Source organism: Ctenopharyngodon idella, chromosome 13, assembly GCF_019924925.1.
Source record: "Ctenopharyngodon idella isolate HZGC_01 chromosome 13, HZGC01, whole genome shotgun sequence".
NCBI classification, from domain to species: domain Eukaryota; kingdom Metazoa; phylum Chordata; class Actinopteri; order Cypriniformes; family Xenocyprididae; genus Ctenopharyngodon; species Ctenopharyngodon idella.
In genome coordinates, this window is record NC_067232.1 from 29,737,862 (window position 1) to 29,761,468 (window position 23,607).

The 23,607-nt window shown below is 39.9% G+C and overlaps 1 protein-coding gene across 2 annotated transcripts in view; it reads right to left on the reverse strand.

The window, feature by feature from the left end:
- Positions 1 to 20,346, reverse strand: part of LOC127524511 (inactive phospholipase D5) — a 29,680-nt gene extending 9,334 nt beyond the window's left edge. Inside the window, exons 1-5 of one of the 2 annotated variants that reach the window (XM_051916053.1) lie at positions 20,075 to 20,346; positions 10,716 to 10,852; positions 4,681 to 4,858; positions 4,395 to 4,503; positions 2,380 to 2,507 (exon numbers count right to left, since the gene is read on the reverse strand). In XM_051916053.1, the coding sequence (XP_051772013.1) occupies positions 2,380 to 2,507; positions 4,395 to 4,503; positions 4,681 to 4,858; positions 10,716 to 10,852; positions 20,075 to 20,080 (558 nt within the window). In that variant the 5' untranslated portion in view covers positions 20,081 to 20,346. Of the gene's footprint in view, positions 1 to 2,379; positions 2,508 to 4,394; positions 4,504 to 4,680; positions 4,859 to 5,595; positions 5,873 to 10,715; positions 10,853 to 20,074 lie in introns of those variants that run through there. The other variant, XM_051916054.1, reaches the window with a different exon arrangement.
- Positions 20,347 to 23,607: the final 3,261 nt, after the last annotated feature.

Here is a 23,607-nt window from a genome sequence, read left to right on the forward strand (position 1 = left end):
ATGAAAATCATAAGTCGGATTAGTTAGAAAAAATACAGCAGCCCGAGTCAGAACCGTCTGAAGGTCTGAGCTGAGTTTGGTGGTTGTAGCTTTAAAGCTCTAGGAGATACTGATGGCTCAGAAGAAGAAGAAGCTTGTCAAGCCAACATAAAAATCAATTGGACTAAATAAACTTAGTAAAGCAACATGTAGAAGTGGAGTGAATTCAAAAAACATACTAGTTTTTAAAGGGTTAGTTCACCCAAAAATATAAATTCTGCCATTAATTATTCTCCCCCATGTGGTTCCACACTCGTAAGACCTTCGTTCACTTTATTAAATTGAGGTTAAACCACTGGAGTCACATGGATTACTTTAATAATGTCTTTCCTATCGTTCTGGGCCTTGAGTGTGTAAATTGCATTGCTCCCAATGGGGGGTCAGAAAGCTCTCAGACTTCATCAAAAATATCTTAATTTGTGTTCTGAAGATGAACGAAGGTCTTACGGGTGTGGAACGACATGAGGAGTAATTAATGACATTATTTTCATTTTTGGGTGAACTAACCCTTTAATGCTACTTGCTACTATCCTGCTGAGGGTGATATAAAAGACAAATGTAACAATAAACATTGAAACTAAGGCAAAGTTTGTTTTTTTTAATATTAACTAGCATTCATACCACCGTCAGCAGAGACAGAGCGGCATAGTTCAGCTTCAGTGCAGGAAACTGGTTCAGTGGACTACTTGCACTGAGCTTCGTGACACACTTCTGTTTTGAAATAGTACATCTCATTTATTTCCAGTCCAGATTTTTGTCCAGATTTTAAATCTTCTTGCAGACTACAGCGTATGTATGTGCTGTAGTCTGCAAGAAGATTTAAAATCTGGACAAAAATCTGGACTGGAAATAAATGAGATGTACTATTTGTCAGAGATATTATGATAACTGTGTGAAGAATTTTCCAAACTCAATAGAACATGAAGTTTTAATCTGAGAAAGCAGTGGCTGGTATATATATATATTTATTACTCAGAATGTACAGTTGGAAAGAACATATATTTCTAGGAACATTTCAGCAGGTTCAAGATAATTCATGTTAACGCAGAGAACATGATTCATTGTTGTTATGAATTGGCAGCCATAAAATATTGTAATAATCTGCGTTCTCATGTATGTTGGTGCGCTGAACACTGTAGAATGCCGAAGTAGTTGTGCAAGTAGTCCATTATGGTGCAAAACGGGGTTATGTTCCAATTACAGCATAATGCCGTTTTCAACAATATTCAACATCAAAACAAAACAAAGGCCTTATTCAGGTTTATATTGCTTTAAAGGGGTGGTTCATTGCGATTTCACTTTTTTAACTTTAGTTAGTGTGTAATGTTGCTGTTTGAGCATAAACAGTATCTGCAAAGTTACAGCGCTGAAAGTTCAATGCAAACGGAGATATTGTCTTTTAAAGTTATGGCAGTTTAATGCCTACAAAAACGACCGGTTTGGACTACAACAAGCTTCTTCCCGGGTTAGTGATATCATAAACCCTGCAATTAACATAAACACTGCCCCCAGGAACACGCAACAAAGTGGGCGAGGCCATGTCGCGTGCATACAAGTCTTCTTCCTAGGGACGCTGGACTTCAGAAACAATGTTTAAAATGTATGTTTAATTCTGTTCCTGACAATTATAATGCTAATTTAGCTGTCTGTGCTGCACATTTTACGGAAGACAGCTTCCAGAATCTACACGAGTTCAATGCTGGATTTGCACAAAGGCTATTACTGAAAGATGGAGCAGTTCCCACTTTAAAAGCAGAAGCTTTTTTAACATTTACAAGTGACAGCATATCTAACAAACAAAAATACTTAACTTTCATAAATATCCATTAAAAGCCGTGCTTGCAGAGGTTCTGCTTGACCCTCTTCATCATTACTGTTGTCTGGGTCTGATTCGGACTCAAATTGATACGCAATATTGACGCCATTATTTACATTTCCACCGAAGCAAAGACTGGACTTTAGACTGAAGCACATGCGACGTTTGCCCGTAATAGTAAGGGGCGTGGCATTTCCAGACAACGTGAATCGTGACAACATATTCCAGACAGCGAATCACAATACACAGGGCCAGCTAACCAATCTGAGCCCATTGCATATTTCTGAGGGAGGGGCTTCATAGAACCAGGAACTCAACAGAGCGTTTTTAGGAGAAGGGAAACAGCAGTGTAGAATAAAGGTTAAATATATGAAAAATATGCCGTTTTTTTAAAGCATTAAGACATGTTAAACTGTGCCCCATAAACACAATCAGGCCTAGAGAAAAACAGTGAACCACCCCTTTAATATCCAGACTACTGGTGTCCGGATAAACACAGGTACATTTATAGAGTTCTTCTTTACCGTAGAGAGTGACCTCCAGTCCATGATGGCACTTCCCACGTACACGTGCTTCCTGTCCACCACCCAGAAGGAGGAGTTCAGCTGACCTCTAGTGAGGGCTGTCATGTTCAGGTAACGCACGTCTGCACCTGATTGGTCAATGAACAAACAGTCACTCTGTTGAATAACCAATAGCGATCGATCGTTCTTAAATTTTTCACACAAGGTGCCATCAAGTGTATGTGTTCATTTCATGGCTGTGAGTGATAAACGTATGCGGTGCCAAGTGTAGCCTGCCTAATTTCATGACCTGAATGAATCACATGACACAAAATACAGACTATTTCATGACTAAACAGTTATACTTTCATGACTTTTAATGCATTTTTGAATTAATTATTGGATAAGCCCAAAAATTGAGTGTCATGTCATAGACCGAATAATCACATAGTTATATTGAACCTGGCAAAATGCACAAGTATTACTGACCAATCAAATGCACAGACCCAGAAGAGGGTCATGTGACAGACATCCAGCAGGTCTGCAAGTTTTCAGTGGAGTGTTTCAATGCGGTTGATATGACCCATCTTTCCATCTCAATTTGATTCATGCAAGTCCACTGAGAAGCTTCCAGTTCTTCCTGAGCCTGTTTCACCAGCTGATGTTCTGGTTCCTGTTCCTGCTGTGGTTTCAGCTTTTCATTTGCTAACCTCACCGCACTCATAACTAAGACTCATAGGCTGACAACTAGAGCACTTTTAGTCAGTGTACACTATGATCCCTCATACCTTGTTGCTAACTTTTGAATGTTTAGCGTTCAAACCAACAGCACTGCTTCTCACTCAACCGAAGCCTTTGTTACATTTGAGGAGGTAAATGTGGTTCTTTCCGCCAGTCCCAGGGTACCTTGGCTCAGTTTGTCCTGGTTTCCCATTCCAAATATTCAAATAAACCAATTTTTCTGTCGCATTGTGATCCTAGTCAAATAACCAATCACATCTAGTGCCGCTTTGGGCTTCCATTAGCACCTTTCAGTTTCTTTGACCTCTTTGAAATGTTGCACAAGAACGAAATTACTTTTAATGTGATTCTGAATCCCCACAACCATCCCTAGTCAATGTCCTCCTGGATCTCCTCCTCAGTATGACGGTGCCCTCACTTAAAATATGTTTTGAGCCCAGTACAACTGAGCAACCTTGGTGGGATCTTTTATGTCTACTGGTCACTTAGCTCAAAGATGACAGTCTTCAGTCTAAAGGCATTTAGAAGCCATTTACAGCTGCATCACAGCGTAGCTCTTGGCCTTTCGGTACACACTCTTCTCCCCTGCCTGTGATACTCCCATCTAGAAAGGTTGGGAAACCATTTATCATTAGAACTTGATGTCATGACTCCACTTTGATTCCTTGAGTGCTACCGAGACTCCAATGATCTTCCTGACTCTCCTGCCCTCCAGATTCCCCATCGATGCCTTCTTCCTCAAGTCCCTGGGGTCTATTCCTAAGATTCTAGTTATTCCCCAAAACCTCAAGTGTTCCCTCTCACAGTGTCTCCTCTGAGTCCTAGTTATCTTTCCCAAGTCAGTTACTTCTCCCAAGCCTCCAGTAGTCCCAGTTCCCAGAGTATCCGGTTGTTTGACTTGTCTATCTTGAGTAGATGAGGGCCAGAGAGAATCTGAGACGTGGAAACACCGGAAGTGGACTCAAAAACAATTGGTACTCACTTTTGTTCCTCTATTAAATTTCTCTTGGTTTCTTTGCAGTATTTTATGTCTTTTGGACTTGATTGTAGGTTTACTAATTAGAGTGTTTCCTATTCATGTAGAGTTATTACCTAGTTTTGGCATGAAACTCTAGATGGCGCAGACTGATTGGTCTCATTTGCCAATTTTTATTAACATACCAATCTCCCGAGAGTTGTCATGACAGAATTAAATTGATCAAATTCTTGTGCCTTTGCCTCTTGGGTCCAAACACAGAGAGTCTTACGAGATGGTTTTGCTAGAAAGTGGATGCCAAATAACGTCATATACTTACCACTCTGAGCGAGTGCCTTGAGCTCTGAGGAATCAGTCAGTCCACTGGCCACTCTCAAACTGACCGACCGAGACCGCAAACTCAACAACTGACGGAATAAGATCTGACCCTGAGGATGACAGAAGAAACAGCTACATTTAAATCAGGTCATGTTGGGACTAATCCAACTCTCTTTAGAAGAAACTCAATGTTCTACATTCAGTCATTGTACAATTATCTGCATCAACAAGAAAGTTCATAGATGTAATCAGTAAATGTGTTGAAACTGCAGTATGTTGATTGTTACCTGTTTGGCCTGAGGAAGATCTGATTCAGACTTGGTGGAGTTCAGTGCCCACCATGGTGACACAATCTCAACGGATCGACGCGCTCGATCCAGCAGCTCATGAAGACCAGCGGTCAGTGGAACTGTGTCCTTGTATGGAATGGACAGATCTTCTGGAATGTTCTCCACAAGCACAAAACTGAGAACGCAAGAGATTCTACATTCAACTGAAGGCATATTGTAGTACTGCATAACTTTCCCTCTAATTATGAGATGTAGCCGTTTACCCAGGTATGGAGATTTGCAACAATACGTGCTAATATTTGTCAGATGTTTTTGTTATTTTATTTTGCACAGGGTTATGTGGGTGTGCGCTATAATATCTGCTTGTCAAGTTGTAATAATACTGTTTCCGGGTCCAAACCTCCAAATGAGAATACTAGAATACTATCTCAACAGCCATTTGAATCAGGAACATGTTTTTTGGTATTAATATAGGTGTATATGAGCACTGTTTGCTTTTATGATCTGAAGGAGTGTTTGGACCCGTCAGACAGGTGTGGATAATGGATTGCCACTATGTGTACAAAATTTCATTGCAACACCTCCTAGATTTTACTAGATTACAAAGTCACATGTTTATTTATCATCCTGACAGTGATTCAGCACAATAAATCTTTATCTGGCTGCAACAGACAGTCAGATCACAAAGACATGGAATACACAGATCAATATGAGAAACAAAACACCTTGATGACAAGACACAGCAGGCCTACAAACACAACAGAGGTCGGCATATACTGTACACTAATGGAAATAAATGCAATGATACAGTAACAGAGTGAACAATGATAATGAATACACCCATACATACATAACTGTATGTATTATGGTGGCTTGCCAGCATTGCCTTAAGCAAGTGCCCAGGTCACGTACGTGGGCTTGAGAAGTGAAGAAATCAGTTGCGTCATTCCCTATTTGGCAAAATCCGGTGGGAGATCCTTGGAAAGGTGGAGCCCCTGTAAAGTCAACATGTCCTCCTAAATGACACTAATGCCTCAGTTTCATTATCTCTAAATTAAAATCTGATTTAAAAATGTAAAGCATAATGGTTACATGAAACAGTGCGAATTAGTTTATTAAAAGTACTATAGAACTGAATTACAGATTCCCCTCCATAATGAAAACAAATTCATGTAAAACTCATGACAATTGCTGTCAATTTCAGAAAAAAACAATGCACAATGTTATCCAAATCTTTCCAAAATCCAGCGTTAGCGACAGTTCTGGCAGGTCACGTCAATCAAGCTCGCATCAGCTGACTCCCAGCTGACTTTGTCTACCTATAGGAATACAACGCCTATCACAGCATTCATATATAAGCTCCTCAGTATTATCATCAACTATTGCATTTCTCAGGAGCTAATTACCCTCCTCCATCCCCAGCTCCTCCTCTCTTCAATCAGGATTGGCCTTATGACTCCCCTGAATCAGACTAATTCTTGAAATATGTGTACATGTTAAATTATTGACATTAATTATATCTGCATATGTTGGTTCTGTTCTGTTTACCCTAGGGAGGTTATTGCTGCTCTCTCTGCTCTTATCCATGCTAGGCTGCATGGATGCACAGGGAGTTCTTGCCCAGAACAGAACCATACCACCAATACAAACTCTATGGATTATCATTCTTATTTGACGATAGTGGTCCTGACAGAAATGCAAAGTAATCGCAGAGAATAGATGCTAATGCAAACAGAAGGAGCAGAATTCACAGGAGAGTTGTGGTGGTCTGGTGGTTAAGCATGTTGGCTGTTCAAGGTCCCAGGTTCACTTCAGGAAAGGAGATTTACTGCGGTCTCTTGTGCATTACCACATCACTCCAACACTTAAAGCATCATTAGTGGCTCCAGAGGGGTTTTACTTCTGTCTCGTACTGGAAGGGTCCTCAGATGAGAAGAAGCCTCTGCTAATGTCTTTTCTGCTGCTAAATCATGTAGATTTGATCACGGATCCTATCCTGTTACAGTATATCGAGTCTGTGTAACAGAATATCTTAAAAGGTCACATTACCTGCACCCTGTCCAACACTAAATAGCTCAGAATCAATACTCTCTCTAAATCATATCTTTACAAACCTCTACAATTAAGACCACACAAGTTAAAAAGGATTGTGTGCCGTGAGCATAGCTCAGAGTCTCTGGCCTTTTTTGAAATACATCAGCTATTAATATTATGTCTGTGATTTCGTTTGATGCCTCTAGTGGTGCATCAGTGACTATTTTAACAGCAAATACAGGCAAACTAGACTGCTTTCATAAATTCCATTCAAATCTTTACAAAGTTATGACTTCAGATCAAGTGTGCCGCGCATGTCAGACCCATGACACTAAGGCTCCTGAGACCCACAGCAGAGTTCAGCTCCAGCCCTAATCAAACACATGTAAACCAGCTAAATTAGCTCTTCAGGATCGCTTGAAAATCACAGGCAGGTGTGATGAAGCAGGTTGGAAATAAACTTTGCTGGACAGTGCAGCTCCTTAACCCTAACCCAGACACAGCAGCTCATTTCCATAATGACCAACATAATCTACCAAGAGCAGTGCAAATTAGCATAGAGTGGCAAACAAGAAGAGCCACTGATAAACAGGTGCAGGTAATCTACTAACAACACAGGCACAGCACATTAAAAATAACATGGCTTAGCAAACAATAACCTCTTCCGCCTGTTCCCTGTGGTTCCTCCTTCTACAGCAACTACTGAAGCATGTAATGAGCAAAATGGTTTAAGACATGCTTTTTTGTGCTAAATAATGTCGCAAATGCCAGTATACTGACTAGCGCAGTAACTCATATTGCACGATTCATTTAAATACTCTCCTCCCATAAATTTAGCATCTGAAACGAAATATCTGGTATCTCTATATAAAATATCTCTATATAAAAATAACTGACTAATTTTTCATGCTTTTTAATTTTTCACGTTTTTTAACGCCAAATGAGGGTTTGCACTGACACAAGCTGTCAGCAAATCTGGCCTAATTATATTCACTTTCAGACTGGTGGTTTAGGATGGTCCTCACCGCAGCTGAAAGAGCACTGATTCACTGTCATTCTTGACCACCATCTTATGTTGATCATCACATACTGTCCCTTCCAAAGACTCACGCTCTTTCATTCCTCCTGCTCAGCCTGATTCAAGTTTCTTTTGTCCATTTAGAACTGTGACAAGCTCACCTTCCATATAAGACTTTCACTGAGAATTAACAATGTGAAGAGTCCATCATAAGTCATACAGTTGAAAGTCTAGCCGATACGGTTACACTGATGGTTCATATCCTTGGATTAGATTTGATGAATCGCAGAGGTCAGTTTTATGACAATGCTTAGAATATGCCATTCCAAACCTTTCTTCTGTGGAACATACTGTATATGCATATTTATGTATATATTTATAATTGTATATTTACTATTTATACATAATGTTTTTTTCATTGGGTATAAAAAACACTACATCATTATGTAACTGGTAGACATCATACCATCAGATCTATTCCAACACACTTTAAAAATACCTTCCCATTAACGTCTTTGTAATCTATGTGATGGAGAGCCAGCGGTGAATTATGCAGGTGTTTCACATCACTACATTTACATACAGTCATTTAACTGAGACTTTTCTCAAAAGTGAGGAACACCAGTGATCTGCAGTTCACAAGGCCAAGTTTCATGTATGCATTAGGTTATACACAAGCTAGAGCAGAAGAGACACACAAAAGAAAAGTGAAGAATTTTTTCCCTCAGTCACAGTCCGTTTGAAATTTCAGAAGAATGATGTGAATTTGCTGACCACAGCACAGCTTCTGGAGTCACCACACTGTAAATAAAGCTGACTTGACAGTCTTGGATGTTGTTCTTCAGTCTCTCTTTCCTGATGTTTATGTTGAACTGTGCATCTTTCTAAATCTTCCATTTTCTAAACTGGGATGTATTAAAAGCAAACTGGAAACAAAAATGACACAGAGGCGTCTTGTGTCCCTGTGCAAGATGATAACAGATTTAAGAGAACGCTGGACTTCAGTGACATTGTGGATGATTTTGCTAAAGTGAAAGGGAAAAAATAATTTCATTTAAAGTAAATGTTCAGATCACATATTTTCAGGAGGTAGGGAAAGGTAACGAAACTTATGAGTATATTTTGAAAAGTTTTGTGTAAACTGTTTTTTCACATACTGATGATGTGTTGTGACCGGTTGCACCATGGCATTATGCATAAAGCCCAACAAAAGGTCTGACTAACATTTGTACAGAATTCAGAAGTTTAAACAGCGTGTCCAACAACAGAAATAACACTCAAGATATATAGCGTAATACCTCATAATCATGCTAACTTGAAAAAGCCGGCTCTGCATGCAGAGATTTAAAGAAAACTCAAATGTGAAAATATCCACAGCGACTTGCATGTATAATTTCAGAAAACCGCTTCCCACACAACAGAAGTGCATTGAAGTTTATATATATTCTCTATATGATATGTTGCTTGTCATGCGTTGCAAATGCGAATAGTGGTCAAATCCCCAAAAAAAAAAAAACATCACCAAAACATAGCATGTAGTGGCTTTTCTTCCACTTCTTAATAATTGTTTTAATACATTTAACATAGCGTGTTATTAACAACATTACCGTTATTATACTTAATTTTCCTGAACATATGTACATATGTCATAACTTAAATCTCTGTCAGTGGTGTATGAGATGGGTTTTGGGTTTCCCCAAATGAGGTGATGATTGGATTTCGGAGGTGCTGGATCCAGTTCCACAAATGAAGCCCTGTGCGTGACATTAAAGATTACTGAGGATAAAGAGAGACCAGATCTACATTGAGTTTTGAGTTTGTTTTCTGTCATTGCTGTTTTCCTGCCTGCCTGAGTTCGTCATTAGTTACTATGGTTACTCATTTGATTAGTCACTCTGCTCAGCTGTGGCCTAATTAGTTCCATTTGTTTGTTCCCTGTATAACTTTCACTGTTTCATTAGTGAGTTGTCTGGTCTCATCAATGTATACGCGTTTTGTTACGATTTACCTGCCTTCATCCGTGTTTGCTCTGTGGATTATATATTAAAGACTTTATTTGTGATTCATCTTCTTCATGTTGTGCTTATATAAAACCAGATCGTACAGTTTGCATGGCTGAATCTGGGATATTTGGATTTGCAGTGCAACAAATCCTTCTTTTTAGGAATATTTTGGCAAAAACCCTAGCCCTATCTTAAAAAGATTAATTAAAGATTTTAAGTAAAAATAATGTAAACAAGTCTCTTTAATTACAAGTCTCTTAGTGCTGAAATTCAAAATAACCTCATAAAGACACTCTCCTGATATACATTACATTGTGTATCAGTATAAGAATCATAATTAGGCTATGCAAAATGACTCTTAAGCTGCATTTGTTTTCCTCCCATGTGGCACAGATCAGATATGACCCACAAATGTGTAAGCAGGAAAAAAGCATATGGATTCTGATATTCTCAGATGGGTTTCAGGACTAATTTTTTATGTGGAAATAAATCTGATATGAATCAGATATGTGCATTTGCATCTGCCATGTAAGTGGTCAGATCGGATATTCCTGTCAATGTGAGTCGTATGGCATTAAAAAAGGGATGGTGGCAAATGATGTCAACCAACCGTGATCACATGACTCTTTTCAATGGTGCAATGGAGGACAAAGGCTCAACCTACTGTTTTTCTGACTATTGGTGCGGAAAACAAAAGCTTGTATTATCATTTCATCTGTGTCCATTGCAAATCGTGCCTTTTTATCTACCTCGGGTTGTTTCGCCAAGTGTATAGTGTACATGCAGATATCGGATATGGGTCACTTTTAAAAGAAGATGGTCGTCAAAAAAATCGAATATAGTCAACAAATCGCATTTGGGCATCCAGAGCTGCAGTGTAAAAGCGGCCTTAGATTAAATGCATCTGATCCACTTTTTCAGACTACTTAGCCAGACTTGTTGTCATTTGTCAGGTTCGAGGGGTGAGTTTTGCTTACCGGCAGGTGCGGTTACACGTTTCTTCAGTGATGCCGTCCTCGTCATCGCCCCACACATCTACAGCAGAGAATATTAATGCTATCAGGACAGCACAGCAGCACACCAGCGCAAAGATCACAATGCATTTGTGCTGAGACTGCAAGAAACAAGAGGAAGAAGCAAAGACAGTCATTCAGAGGTAGAGTTTAGACATGAGCAGATGCTTTGCTTTAGAGACAAACATCAAACCCTGGCCATGTGCAGAAGGAAACAATTCAGTTTATCCATGCTGTACTACAAGAGTAAAAAAGTGGTTAGTGTCCAAAATCTACATGCTGTCGTGCAGTTATTAATTCACTGGTCATTACATATACAGTACTGTAAGAAGTCTTAGACAATCGTTTTAAAGAGGTGCTATTATGTCATTTTACAAAGTCTTGATGTTGTTTTTGGGCTCTACTAGAACAAGTTTTTATGCTTGAATAAATTTGAGGCATTTCAGGGAGTAACAGTGACACTGATAAAGAGAATAACTCCCGCTGGAAGGACTTTGGAACTCAATCAACATTACACACTAAAGAAAAATAAACATGGAGAAAAGCAGAATATGTGCTCTTTAGGATGGTTAGTGTCAGTAGTGCTTCAGTACATGTGTGTGAGTGATGTAATAGTGCAGCCATACAGTTTTCATTGCAAGGGTACTTTAGTTCAAATCACAAAATGAAAACAACTAAAATTGCAGCTGAATTTGACAGCCAGTGATCATTCACCATGCACTTTAATTTTAATAACACTCGTGTTCCATGGGATGAAAGTCATACAAATTTCTTGGGACATGTGAGAGGGGAGCAAAAAGTCTGTGGAAGGTGTAACCTGATTGGACAGAGAAGATTTAGACCTGAGAACCCTGCTGAAAAATCCAGCATTGCTGGTCACCAGCATAAGGTATGTTTTGTTTGCCGGTCCCCCTCATGGGATGCTGGTTGCTGGTTTGCTGGTCCCCATCATGGGATGCTGGTTTGCTGGTCCCCCTCATGGGATGCTGGTTTGCTGGTCCCCATCATGGGATGCTGGTTTGCTGGTCCCCATCATGGGATGCTGGTTTGCTGGTCCCCATCATGGGATGCTGGTTTGCTGGTCCCCCTCATGGGATGCTGGTTGCTGGTTTGCTGGTCCCCCTCATGGGATGCTGGTTGCTGGTTTGCTGGTCCCCCTCATGGGATGCTGGTTTGCTGGTCCCTTGCTGGTCCCCCTCATGGGATGCTGGTTGCTGGTTTGCTGGTCCCCCTCATGGAATGCTGGTTGTTGGTTTGCTGGTCCCCCTCATGGGATGCTGGTTTGCTGGTCCCCCTCATGGAATGCTGGTTGTTGGTTTGCTGGTCCCCCTCATGGGATGCTGGTTTGCTGGTCCCCCTCATGGAATGCTGGTTGTTGGTTTGCTGGTCCCCCTCATGGGATTCAGTAACACTTTACAATAAGGTTCATTAGTTAAACATTAGTTAATGTATTAACATGAACTAACAATGAGCCATACATTTGTTACTGTATTTACTAATCTTTGTTAACGTTAGTTAATGAAAATACAGTTGTTCATTGTTTGTTAATGTTAGTTCACAGTGCATTAACTAATGTATTAGTAAATGTTGAAATTAACATGAACAAAGATTAATAAATGCTGTAGAAGTGCAGTTCATTATTAGCTCATGTTAACTAATGTAGTTAACTAATGTTAACTAATGAACCTTATTGTAAAGTGTTACCTGGGATTCTAGTTGCTGGTTTGCTGGATCCCAGCATGGGATTCTGGTTGCTGGTTGGCTGGTCCCCAACATGAGAAGTGAATGTGCTGGTGGAGCAACATAAGGTATGTTTTGCACGCTGAGAACAGCTTGGGATGCTGGTGTGCTGATGGACCAGCATATGTTGACTTTTTCCAGCAAGACCACAACAAAACTTGCATATGTGTTAAAAGTTGTTGAAGTTTGTTTGAAGTCACCATTATGGTGATTAGTGTTTCATTATGTGACTTTTAAGCTGGGTGCACACTGTGCGATTTCTAATAGTCCTTTATGATTGTTGCTTGTCAGACTGTACGTTCATGATCCTCACGTCACACTGTGGGATCTCAGCTGTCCTATATGTCAGACTGTACGACAGTCAAGACGTGTTAAAAATGGACGCGCGCTTGAAAACGGTGACAGTGAGCTGCATTACACGCGGGACTGAAATGGTGGCTAACAAAGAAATCTCTAGTGTTAATTTTGATCACGGCTTATCTTGAAAAACAAAGACAACGCCTTTAGTTGGGCACTTGGCCCTTGACTTTGGTTGAATTAATTAACTACAATATTTCATGCACCTGACTATACATACACTTTTTGGGATCAGTGACTGACAGCTGGATTTTGACACAGGAGTTCCCAAATGACCATTAAAGTATTTAAAACAACAACTTTCAATTTTGAGTATTCATTATCAATAGCTCTTTCTTAACAAGAGCTCTTCTCATAACCCCTTTTGCTGAACAAACTGCTTATAATTATGCTGCTATTTGGTATTTTTTTCTTTGTTTTCATATCTCTAAATGTTTTTGTTTTGCAATGTACACAAGCTCTTTTTAACTGATTTGTGTATAGATCCTTTGAAACAGGAGACAAATTCTTTGATCATTTGAAATGTTTCACCATTTAGAATTTTTTTAAACGTTAGGTGACATTGATTAATAATATAATCATTATTAAAACAATTAAAATTTTCAGTTCTACTGTCAACAGAGGGAACAAAATAAATTACAAATTTGCAATGATACATTTCAATAAATCATGTTTTAATATCATATTGTTTTTCCTTTACATCATTAATGTGTTAAAAATATTATAATATAATTATATAATATATATTATTATATAATATAATATTATATATATTATAATTGTCCCCAAAACACTGCTTGCATACAGACAGCTGGCCTACTCACACTGAACCCTGCAAAACCATGTTTAACCAGCTCTGTTTTTCTTGTGAACAGGATAACTATGCTGGTCCACCAGTTAGACCAGCACTAACCATCATAAACCAGCCTGGACCAGCATGTAATTCATGCTGGTTTATGCTGGATTTTTCAGCAGGGAAAGGATGATTTAGACAAAGAGTTCAGAAAGTTATCATGTACATGGAGGCGCTGGTCAGGACCCTGATCAGTACACATTGGGACACCAATTACCTAATTTCCTGTGACATAATCATGAAATATCATTTATCAACAACAGGCAGGTCGGGGGGGTATTCCAGAAAGCAGGTTATGCAACATACCAGGGTAAGTTTATGGATAAGTAAACTCAGTGAAATTTGTCCAGGGTGTCATTATCTAATAGCATATTTGACGAGACCTGTTTTGATGAACCACTGCTTGTTCAAGACAACATCATTAATTAAAGAGCTGTTTGGACATACTAGGACCTATAATGACAATCAGATCTTTCAGAAATCAAGGAGGATAGGATCTAAAGGAGTGAATGTCAGTTTCAGTTACACTTTATTTTGATGGTCCCCATTAGACATTTAGAGACCTCCACAATACTGAGAAGAAATGCTCTATCATTATGGCAGTGTTTTCTTGTGTCCTATCAGAGCAGAGGAATGGAATTAATCCAGTCTTAAATCCATATCAGGTTTTCCTGAGACCTGCAGAGCTGAGGCTGTTACAAAAGGAAATCTCAGTTTAACACTTATCGTACAAAATAATCTGACCTCCCACCCAACACAACCAGAGCACTGTACGATTCAATAAGGGACAGGCTTGGTAAAAGGAGACCGCCTGTCTCAAAGCAGGTTATTGATTGTAGGCTGGAGCTCATGATCAATAAGTCAATTAAACCTGCATTAGCCAGACATGGGATCCAGTTGAACTCCGTTGCAAGGCCACAAACTCAAAATCACTGCTGTGGAACATGTGCAGAATATCACGGCTGTCAAGAGAGGAAGGTACAGTAGCACAGATTTTACTCGCCCTCCTGTCTGTGATCAGGGTGTTCCACTAATAATGATTTCACATTCAGTAACGTATTATCACATTATACACGTCATGAAATTAGTTAATGTTGAAGAGAAGATACACACAATCAGCTAGCCTATTTACAGACACGGGGATCATTTTACTACAAACACGACAAAAACAGTAAGTTGATTTCAAATACATAAATAATCCATCATAAAGAAATAAATCAACCAATATATTAAGTTAAAATTCATAAAAAGCATCCCATCCCCAACAAATCTAGCCCAGTATGTGAATTGTTTTTTTGTTTTTGTTTTTCGTTTTTGGTTATTGTCTTAGCATGTTTGCTAAGCTTGTTTTAAAAACACAGAGGAAAGAATATACATATTTATTAATATAGGAGACCAAATAAGAATCAGGACTGTTCTTTGCCTTCAGCATATTTTCTGTGTGTAGTGGCATACTGCTGCATTGCTCATGCAGAACAGCCTCAAGGCCTTGAGAGATGTTGTGGAGTTCAGTGCTCCATAATTCTTATCTCATCCTAGTGTTCATGAATCTAATGAGGCATCCAAGCAGTGTGTTTGGATGCATTAACCTACAAGCAAACCTGTTCTTACTCCCACAGCGTCCAATACTGCCACATGTCCAAGAGCTCTGCTGCTATACAGAGTTTGTTTACCAGTAGATCGGGAGACTGATGCAGAGGAGGTGGAGTTCAAGGTGGAGCCAGAGGAATGAAGGACCAGAGCAAAATTGCAGACTCAGAGGACCAAGGCGCAACCAGAGGATTAGAGGACCAAGGCGTAGTTGGGGGCATCAGAAGACTGAGGAGGAGCCAGTGGGGCTGAGGACCATGGAGGAGCTGGAGGGATGAAGGTCTCAGAATGAGCCAAAGGAGAGCCAGGGGATCGACAGACCAAGGCAGAGCCAGAAGGATGAGGAATCCTGGTGGAGCCAAGGGATCAGAGAGTAATGTTGGAGTTATGAGCCCGGAGGGTCCAGGTGGAGCCGGAGGGTTGGAACTATTGGGCTCTAAATCGGAAGACCATGGTTGAAACTGGCCGACCAGGAGACCATGGTCACGCCGGTAGAGCACTGGGGAGAGATGGCTGAGCAGGAGGATGAGGAGGAGCCAGGGAACTGGACGAAACCAGCCAGTCAATGCTGGGCAGGACCAGCGGAAGAGGGAGGATCCCAGACAGAACCAGGGAATCCTGTAAGTCGGATGGGACTGACAGAGAAGAAAGAAATTCCAGGGAGGGAACAAGGGTGGGAGGCAACTCCAGGAATATCACACAGGTAGGTGCTGGCTCCGGGATAGACAAGGAGGCTGGCGCTCACTCCGGGACGAACTGTTTTGTGAGCGCTGGCTCTGGGACGGATGGCTCCTCTGGCTGGGGGTCCGTGGCAGGCTTGTGTGCAGTCTCTGTGTCCATGGCAGGCATGTGAGCCAGCTCTGGGTCCATGATGACCATCCTCAGACAGGCAAGATATTGTCAAGGCACTGAGCCTAACATGGAAAAACACACTGAAGGAATCGTTGGGGTTCAGTCCACATGTGTTCCTAGAGGGAACAATCACCCTGGGTGAGGAGAAGGATCTATACTGTGTTGGGTTGCAGGCAAAGAGAGATGGAGTGTGGATCTTAGTATTATAGTTTCTCAAGCATACACACTAGTCTGTATGTAATGGATTATAATTGATATCCATTATTTTGGCAGAGGACCATGTGAACAAGATTGTTGATTGTTGATTGGCCTATTGGTCTCCAACCCTGCTCCTAGAGAGCTACTGTCCTGCAATGTTCAGTGCTAACCCCAATCAAATACATTGAACCAGCTAAGACTAAGAAGGGGAACTTTGGCCCACCCACAAATAAATGTAGTTTTAGGCCAGGAAGGATAAGTGTTGGGTTAAGGCCCCGATATACTTCAAGCAAAATAGAAGAAGGAACTGGCGTGACATCATTTCAAACTAAATCTGGCCAAAACAGTTTGTTTTGAGCTCCTTTTAAGTAGTTTGAAACAGTTCATCAAAGCAACTTTTCTGGAAAACTTTGCTTTGGCTCTAAAACACCTTCTAACTGCCACTGGTACATGATGATTACGTAATAGGTGGGTGTACTCTGGGACACCTTCAATTCTTCACACGGTCCGTCAAGGTCAGACACGAGTGAAAACATGAACACACTGATGAGCTGCTTTATAGGTGAAATTGAAGTTATAATTATAATCACAATTCTGATTCCTGAAATTTGAGAACTTTGCAACACTGACGCTGGTTTTTCCTGTTTAATACTTAAGCTGCTTTGAATCAATCTGTATTGTATAAATCACAATATAAATAAGCGTGATTTCCGAAGTGCCGAATTGCAGAGCTGATGTAAACATATTTACTTTCCTACGATCAGATGCTTTCTTAACTGCTCTTTTCCCATCACTGTCATTTTTGTTGTGTGTTTGCTCTGAGATTCTACTCAATTGACTTCAGAACTGGGTCGGTCTATCAGGTACTGTCTTAGACTGGTTCATATCTTAAGCAGGAGGGAATACTATTTTACACTGGGTACCTACAGCTCCAGGCATTACATAATATCCTGTGGTGTTCCTCAAGGCTCAATGTTGGGTCCTCTATTACTTAACCTATGCATGCTTCCTTTAGCTGGTGTAATTAATACAATATTTATACAATATTAGTACAATATGTCCTTTCACCAGTATGCAGATGAACTCTATCTTTCACTTGCATCAGATGCACACAATTAAATTTCCACCCTACTGGACTGCATTGAGACCATAAAACTGTGGATGTCACAGAACTTTCTACAGCTAAACAAAGATAAGATAGAGGTACTTGTTATCTGTAATGGCGCAGGGAGGGTCTATTGCTCCATATCTTGACCCTCTATCACTAAAAGCCAGTAGTAATCAGGTCAAGAACTTCAAATCATGTTTGACAGTGTTACTAAAACAGCATAACGTCACTTCAGAAACATCTCCAAAGTACATGCATTTGTTACCTCTAGACTTGACAACTGCAATAGGGTTTTTGTTGGGTTACTAAAGAGCTCTATTTAAACACTTAAAAGAGTTCAGAATAAAACTAGAAACAGATCCCTTCACTGGCTGCCTGTCGTTCAGAATTGAATGAAAGATCCTCTTATTAGTTTGTAAATGTCTTGATGATACTGTCCCAATATATCTTTCTAATTTGCTAAATAAATATACTCCAGCAAGATCACTCCAAACATTCAATAGTAACTTGTTGGTTGTACCAAAAACACAGCTAAATATTAATGATCAGAGTTGCTAAGTTTATAACACACCACTTTAGGCTTCTTTTTGTGGTAAGTCACGTAAAAAGAAAAAATTAACGGGTTGCAGTTTGCAGGGGTTTTTTGGGCTTATTTTGAAAAATATGGTTGGAAAATCTGACAAGCAACTTTGTTTCTTTATATTTATGGTTGCTGTTTTCTCCAGTACATTGATTGACACTGTCTGCTCACTGCTAATGACAATCAGTGCAGTAATAAAAGTGCTGTAGCGTACTCCGTCCTCCCATATCCCACACTGGAGAAAAATCACATTTAACGTGCAGGCATGTGACGTTGTAATCCAAGTGATTAAAGTTAGTAGATGTAAACAGACGTATGTACATTTTCACAAACAATGCCGCCAACAGAGAGGTACAGAGATGGAGAGGGGACAGGGGAGATGATGGATGGTTAAGGGGAGGAGAGGGACCTAATTTAATTTTAAAATACTTTTTATAATGTATTAGCCTAATCATTACAGGCTATAAAAAAAACAAAACAAAAAAAACAAGTTTACTAATACTAACAGTAGATACATGGTTCAAATTAATTTTATTATAAATATGTGGCTATATTACAGCTCCCCCTAGTGCTCTTGTCTTTTTCTTCTTTTCCATCTCCAAATCTATTCTGATCACAGATGATCAGAGGACAGTGTGTGCCCTCCTGCTTTGCTGGTTTATTTTAAAACACATCTGAGGATTTTTTTTTTTTTTTTTTTTTTTTGATGCACTTCACTGTGAATTTTTTGTAAGTCCAACATAACTTTTGGTAAAAGATGAATCAGTGCCAACTGTACTGGATCTGACAGCATCACAAAGCACAAGTACGCCATTTCATAATGTTTTGCCAGTAAATGACAGTTATGTATATTGTTTTCAAATCACTTAACTCAGGTGTGATAGCAGAGGGTGATGATACTTGTTCCTATGCACAGTGACATCAGCCACTCATAACAGTCGCTGTTTACTGTTACTAATGAACTTTTTTCTTTATGTTCAATAGACTGAAAAAGGCATGAAAAGTGATTGAGTGGCTTTTAAAGGAAACAGCTGCTATTACGTGTGTTTACATCATAAAAATAAAACCTATCACTTGGGTAAAGGTCAGGAAAAATGGTATTACACTTGACATACTGTCCCTCTCACTTCTGAAATTAATGCAGAAATCTCAGCAGAGCCCAGGAAAGTCCAGCGTTTACTGACCCTAATTAAATGTCAAGACTGACGACAGCCAATCCAGCGCCGGCACTCATGAACAATAGCAGTCGCAAGATAACAATAAACTTGGTGGAACAAAACTTTAATAAGCTGAAAGCTGTTTGAATAAAACATGCCAGCTAAATGACTAGACGTATCAAAACAGCCAGCTGTTGAGAAAACATGTTTTTATGACCAATCTGTTGTTCTCATCATAAAGTGTTAGTTGTTGCCTGCTTGCTCCTGTTTTAGAGTTTTTTTTTAGATTTCTTGCTGGATGGAATCAGGCATATGTTCTGCCCTGAGAAAGAAGATCTCAAAGTCTAGTTCAGTGTGTCTGTATGTGCAGTTACAGTACGTGCAATTCACTGAGTCTCACCCTTTACAGTAGGGATGCCATGTTTCATAAATACAGTACATGTCCAGAAAATGCTTCTGCTTGCCTGGAGAAACCTGCACGAGTACAACATGCTCTCCTGTATTTCATACCTGGTGATGTATTGGCACAGTCTGTGTAAAATCCTTCAATCTGCACCTTTAAGAAACTACTGTAACTTAAACATGTGCCAGAGCCTGAAATACATCGTCTCAAAGTAACCCTCCATCACTCACACTACCCTTCACCATAATGGACAAATAATTAAACCCTACAGGAGATTACAGGAGCTGAAGTGTCAAGAGAGTAATGCTGAAGACCACATCCAGCAGCTTTACTACTTTAATTAAACCATAGATCATTTATTTTCTCTTGTGAAAGCAATACTTTCAACATGAAAATCCTCATCAATTCTTTGCAGCCCTTTCTGAGCGTCTGATGCTGAAGAGATGCCACCTCCACATGCACTTGATTAATGGGTGAAGACTCACCTTCATGATGGACTGTGAGTGTCGCTGCACAGCGTATGAAGCTGAACTCAGGGTCTCTGATCAGGGACTGACGCAGCTGAATGCCTGCTGCCGTTTATTGATTTTGTAAAGGCACAGTTTTCCAGCAGCTCCAGTGTTGTGAGCTCTCCACTCCACCCTCAGCATGAGACTGATCCCTCCATCCCTCCTGTGCAAGATACAACCTCTTCGACCAGTCCAGCCAATGGGAACGCAGCTGCAGTCCGACCCCTCCCACAAGCAGAGAACCTGAAAAACACTCATTGAGAAACACATCAGAGTATCAATTACACACACGCACAGATGAATCCATCACAAGAGATGATAAAAGGAATGCCAAACTAAAAACTGAATATTTGTGAAAAGTTCATACACATTACAAAACTATTATAAGCAAAATATTCTTCCTCTATTTACCCTGAAAATACAGCAATTAAAATAATAGTTAGTATCAACACAAAAAGGCATAAAACCAAACCATCGATTAACTGATTTCAAATCAAGATGAATATTTGGAGACAGATTGAAAGCAAAACATCTCTTCAGGATTTTATGTCCTGTGATGCGATTCATTAGTACTTCCAGAAGGAGGCGCCGTTTGATCTGTGTTGAGCTCTGTGAGAGATGAGACTCTTACAACTTGTAAACTCTGAACTTTCTAAGAGCTCTGACAGAGAAAAACATAAAAAACAGCAATACATACTAACATGTAGGCTATTTCTGTATTTTTTTTTAATGTTTTCTAATATTTTTTCCTTTGATCATCCTGTTTTCCACTGACAGTGCTGTGTTTCATTTAGCCTACCTCAGAGGGAGATGTTGCAGCCGGGACTGATGAGTTGACCGTTTTCCATTCAGCAGGTTGGAAAACTAAGATGGTGTCCAAGCAAACTTTTGTTGCTCTTTCAGAATACAAATACATAATAAGGGGTATTTTGCACAGATAATGCTGAAGTATCATGTCCACAAATAAAGGATGGATAGAACATTAACGCACGGCTTCCAGGGGCCTACACTGGGGAGGGCCTACTGGCTGCACGGAAATTATATTTTTCTAATAATTATTTATGGGACTTTGCAGCAGTGATCACAGTATTCTATAAACGAACTCTCATTAATTTTCAGGACTCGAAACTGCATTTTCGGTGAATGAAGCCCTGCTGTGTGAATGGAACCAGGCCGGACAGCTAGTGTTCTGTAGGGTCGTACAGTGTGTGAGCTGCACTGCACGCGGGTTCAGTAGCCTAACTTGCACATGGTAATGAGCTGAAGGCTTTAGATGCAGTCATCTGTGTTCCATTAGAGGTGCTGATTCAAAGTCTCAATTTTAATTTCAGGAGGTTTTAAATCTGGGGACAGAAAACAGGAATTGTAATAGGCTATTGCTTAAATGTTAGGGATACCAGTATCGGTATCGGGCCGATACCAAGCTCATGTACTTGTACTCGTACTCGTAAAAATACCCCCGATACCAAAGACCGATACCTCACGTGACGTAACTGACAGAATTTTCCGCGCAGAGAGACACCGGCGGCAGCAGCAGAAACAATGTCAGCCTCAGGGGTGTGGAAATACTTCAAAATTAATGATGACAACACTAGGGTGACCATATGTGCCATTTTCCCAGGACGAGTCCTGTCCAGGATTTCCAAGTTTTGGTTTTGTTTTCATATTTGCGGAAGCAATGACTGAAAAATAATTTGACCAATAGCGTGCATTATACATAATCGACCAATCGTGGCTTGCGAGAAGGCTGGATCTACAGAGAGCGGTCAAAGCACTGCAAATACGACAACATTTTAATGCATTGCATGAAGACTGTCAATAAGAACAGTGGCTTGCACAGACCTCCGTGTAGAAATCGCGTTCCTAAATCGCGTTCCGGAGGCACATCGATATGACCACTTTCACGATTAAAGAGGCAAGGGCTCAAGCCATTTTAGGCAATTTATAAATCCTGGACAGGATGCGTCCTGGGAAAATGGCACATATGGTCACCCTAGACAACACGCACATTGCGAACTGCATGCTTTCAATCACAATTCGGTATTGATTAGTGAAGGCGGGATAGGCGGAATCGCACTGAATGACACAGACAAAAAGCTCTCTCTCTCTCTCTCTCTCTCTCTCTCTCTCTCTCTCTCTTTCTCTCTTGCGCGCGATTCTCTCAGACAGCGCGCGATCAGTTCTCCTCGCGCCTGAATGGTCAAATGCACACATAATTGTCAAAATGCCCATCGTGTGGAGTATCTCACGTAAATACAGTCGGTTATGGCTTAAGTGGACGTAAACATTTGGGTGAAAACAGGATATGTGTCAGTCTTTGAAGGTTATTGGACACTGTGAAATTTTTGTTCATTAAGTTTGTGACAAGCACATAAAAATTATTACTTTTTTCATCAGAGTAATAATAAAGAAGCTGTTCTACATTCATTAGTCTCACTGTGTTGTACTTGGAAAACTGCAACCAAAAAAAAAAAAAAAAAAAAAACCGAGTACTGGAAAAAAAGTATCGCCATCTCTGTTTGAAACCTGCAATTGCAGTTGTTTGCGGAATTAGCATCTTTACATGGGTTGTGCCTCGGCACGGCTCCTCAGCGCAGATGAATCTAATGTTTGCCGTCAGTCATCACATCGGTGTGGATACTGTACTTCAGAATCACAGATTGTAGTCTTGGAAGTATGACTAAAATAAGAATTTTCACCGGAAAATGTCATCTGAACAAGTAAGTAACAAATCTGCCACTTTTGTTCTGACCAACTGAGCAAAAAAGCATTACAGTAAATCGTGCTGCCAATGGTGATTAAATCTATTGATAGCTTAGATCATATCACATCAAACCATGCAAATTATTATTATTGTTATAGTTTGTTCTCAAATTGTTAATGTTAGCAACATCATCATTGTGTGACTGTGTATTTAGTGTGTATTAGCGTTACCTGTAGATTTCAGTTTCTGTAGCCACTCCGCAGTCCGAAGTCTTTTGCTTCTGAATACGTGTGAATCTCCAGTTGTCATTGATTGTCATTTGGATCTTTAGGATTACAATCCGCCATCAAAATAATAAATTCAATTATTCCAGCTGCTGTGAGAAAAGGCTATAAATGATCCGTCTGGGACTCCTCCTTTATGTAAACAGACGTGATGTAATGACCCAAAGGCAAACGCGAATTTCCCGCGGAAACCCACCAGTACCACTCTTATTATAAAACATTATAATAATAAAACATTATAATAAACTTTATAAGCTTCCCGTTGTGAATCAGGCTAAGGTAAGAAGACAGTTTTGAACACTGGCTGGATATGTACTTGCTCAAAAATTGATTTTGGATATTTTTTTCACAAAAAAAAAAAAAAAAAAAGTTACAGACTGCAGCTTTAAAAGGATATGGTTTAGTTAAATGCGAGCATGACATGTTTCAAAATAAAAACGCGTAAAAAGTGCTGTCGCGCGCTTTTAGAGCAGTTTGCAATCACCAAATAATGCACATTTTATGCCAAATTATAGTTTCGA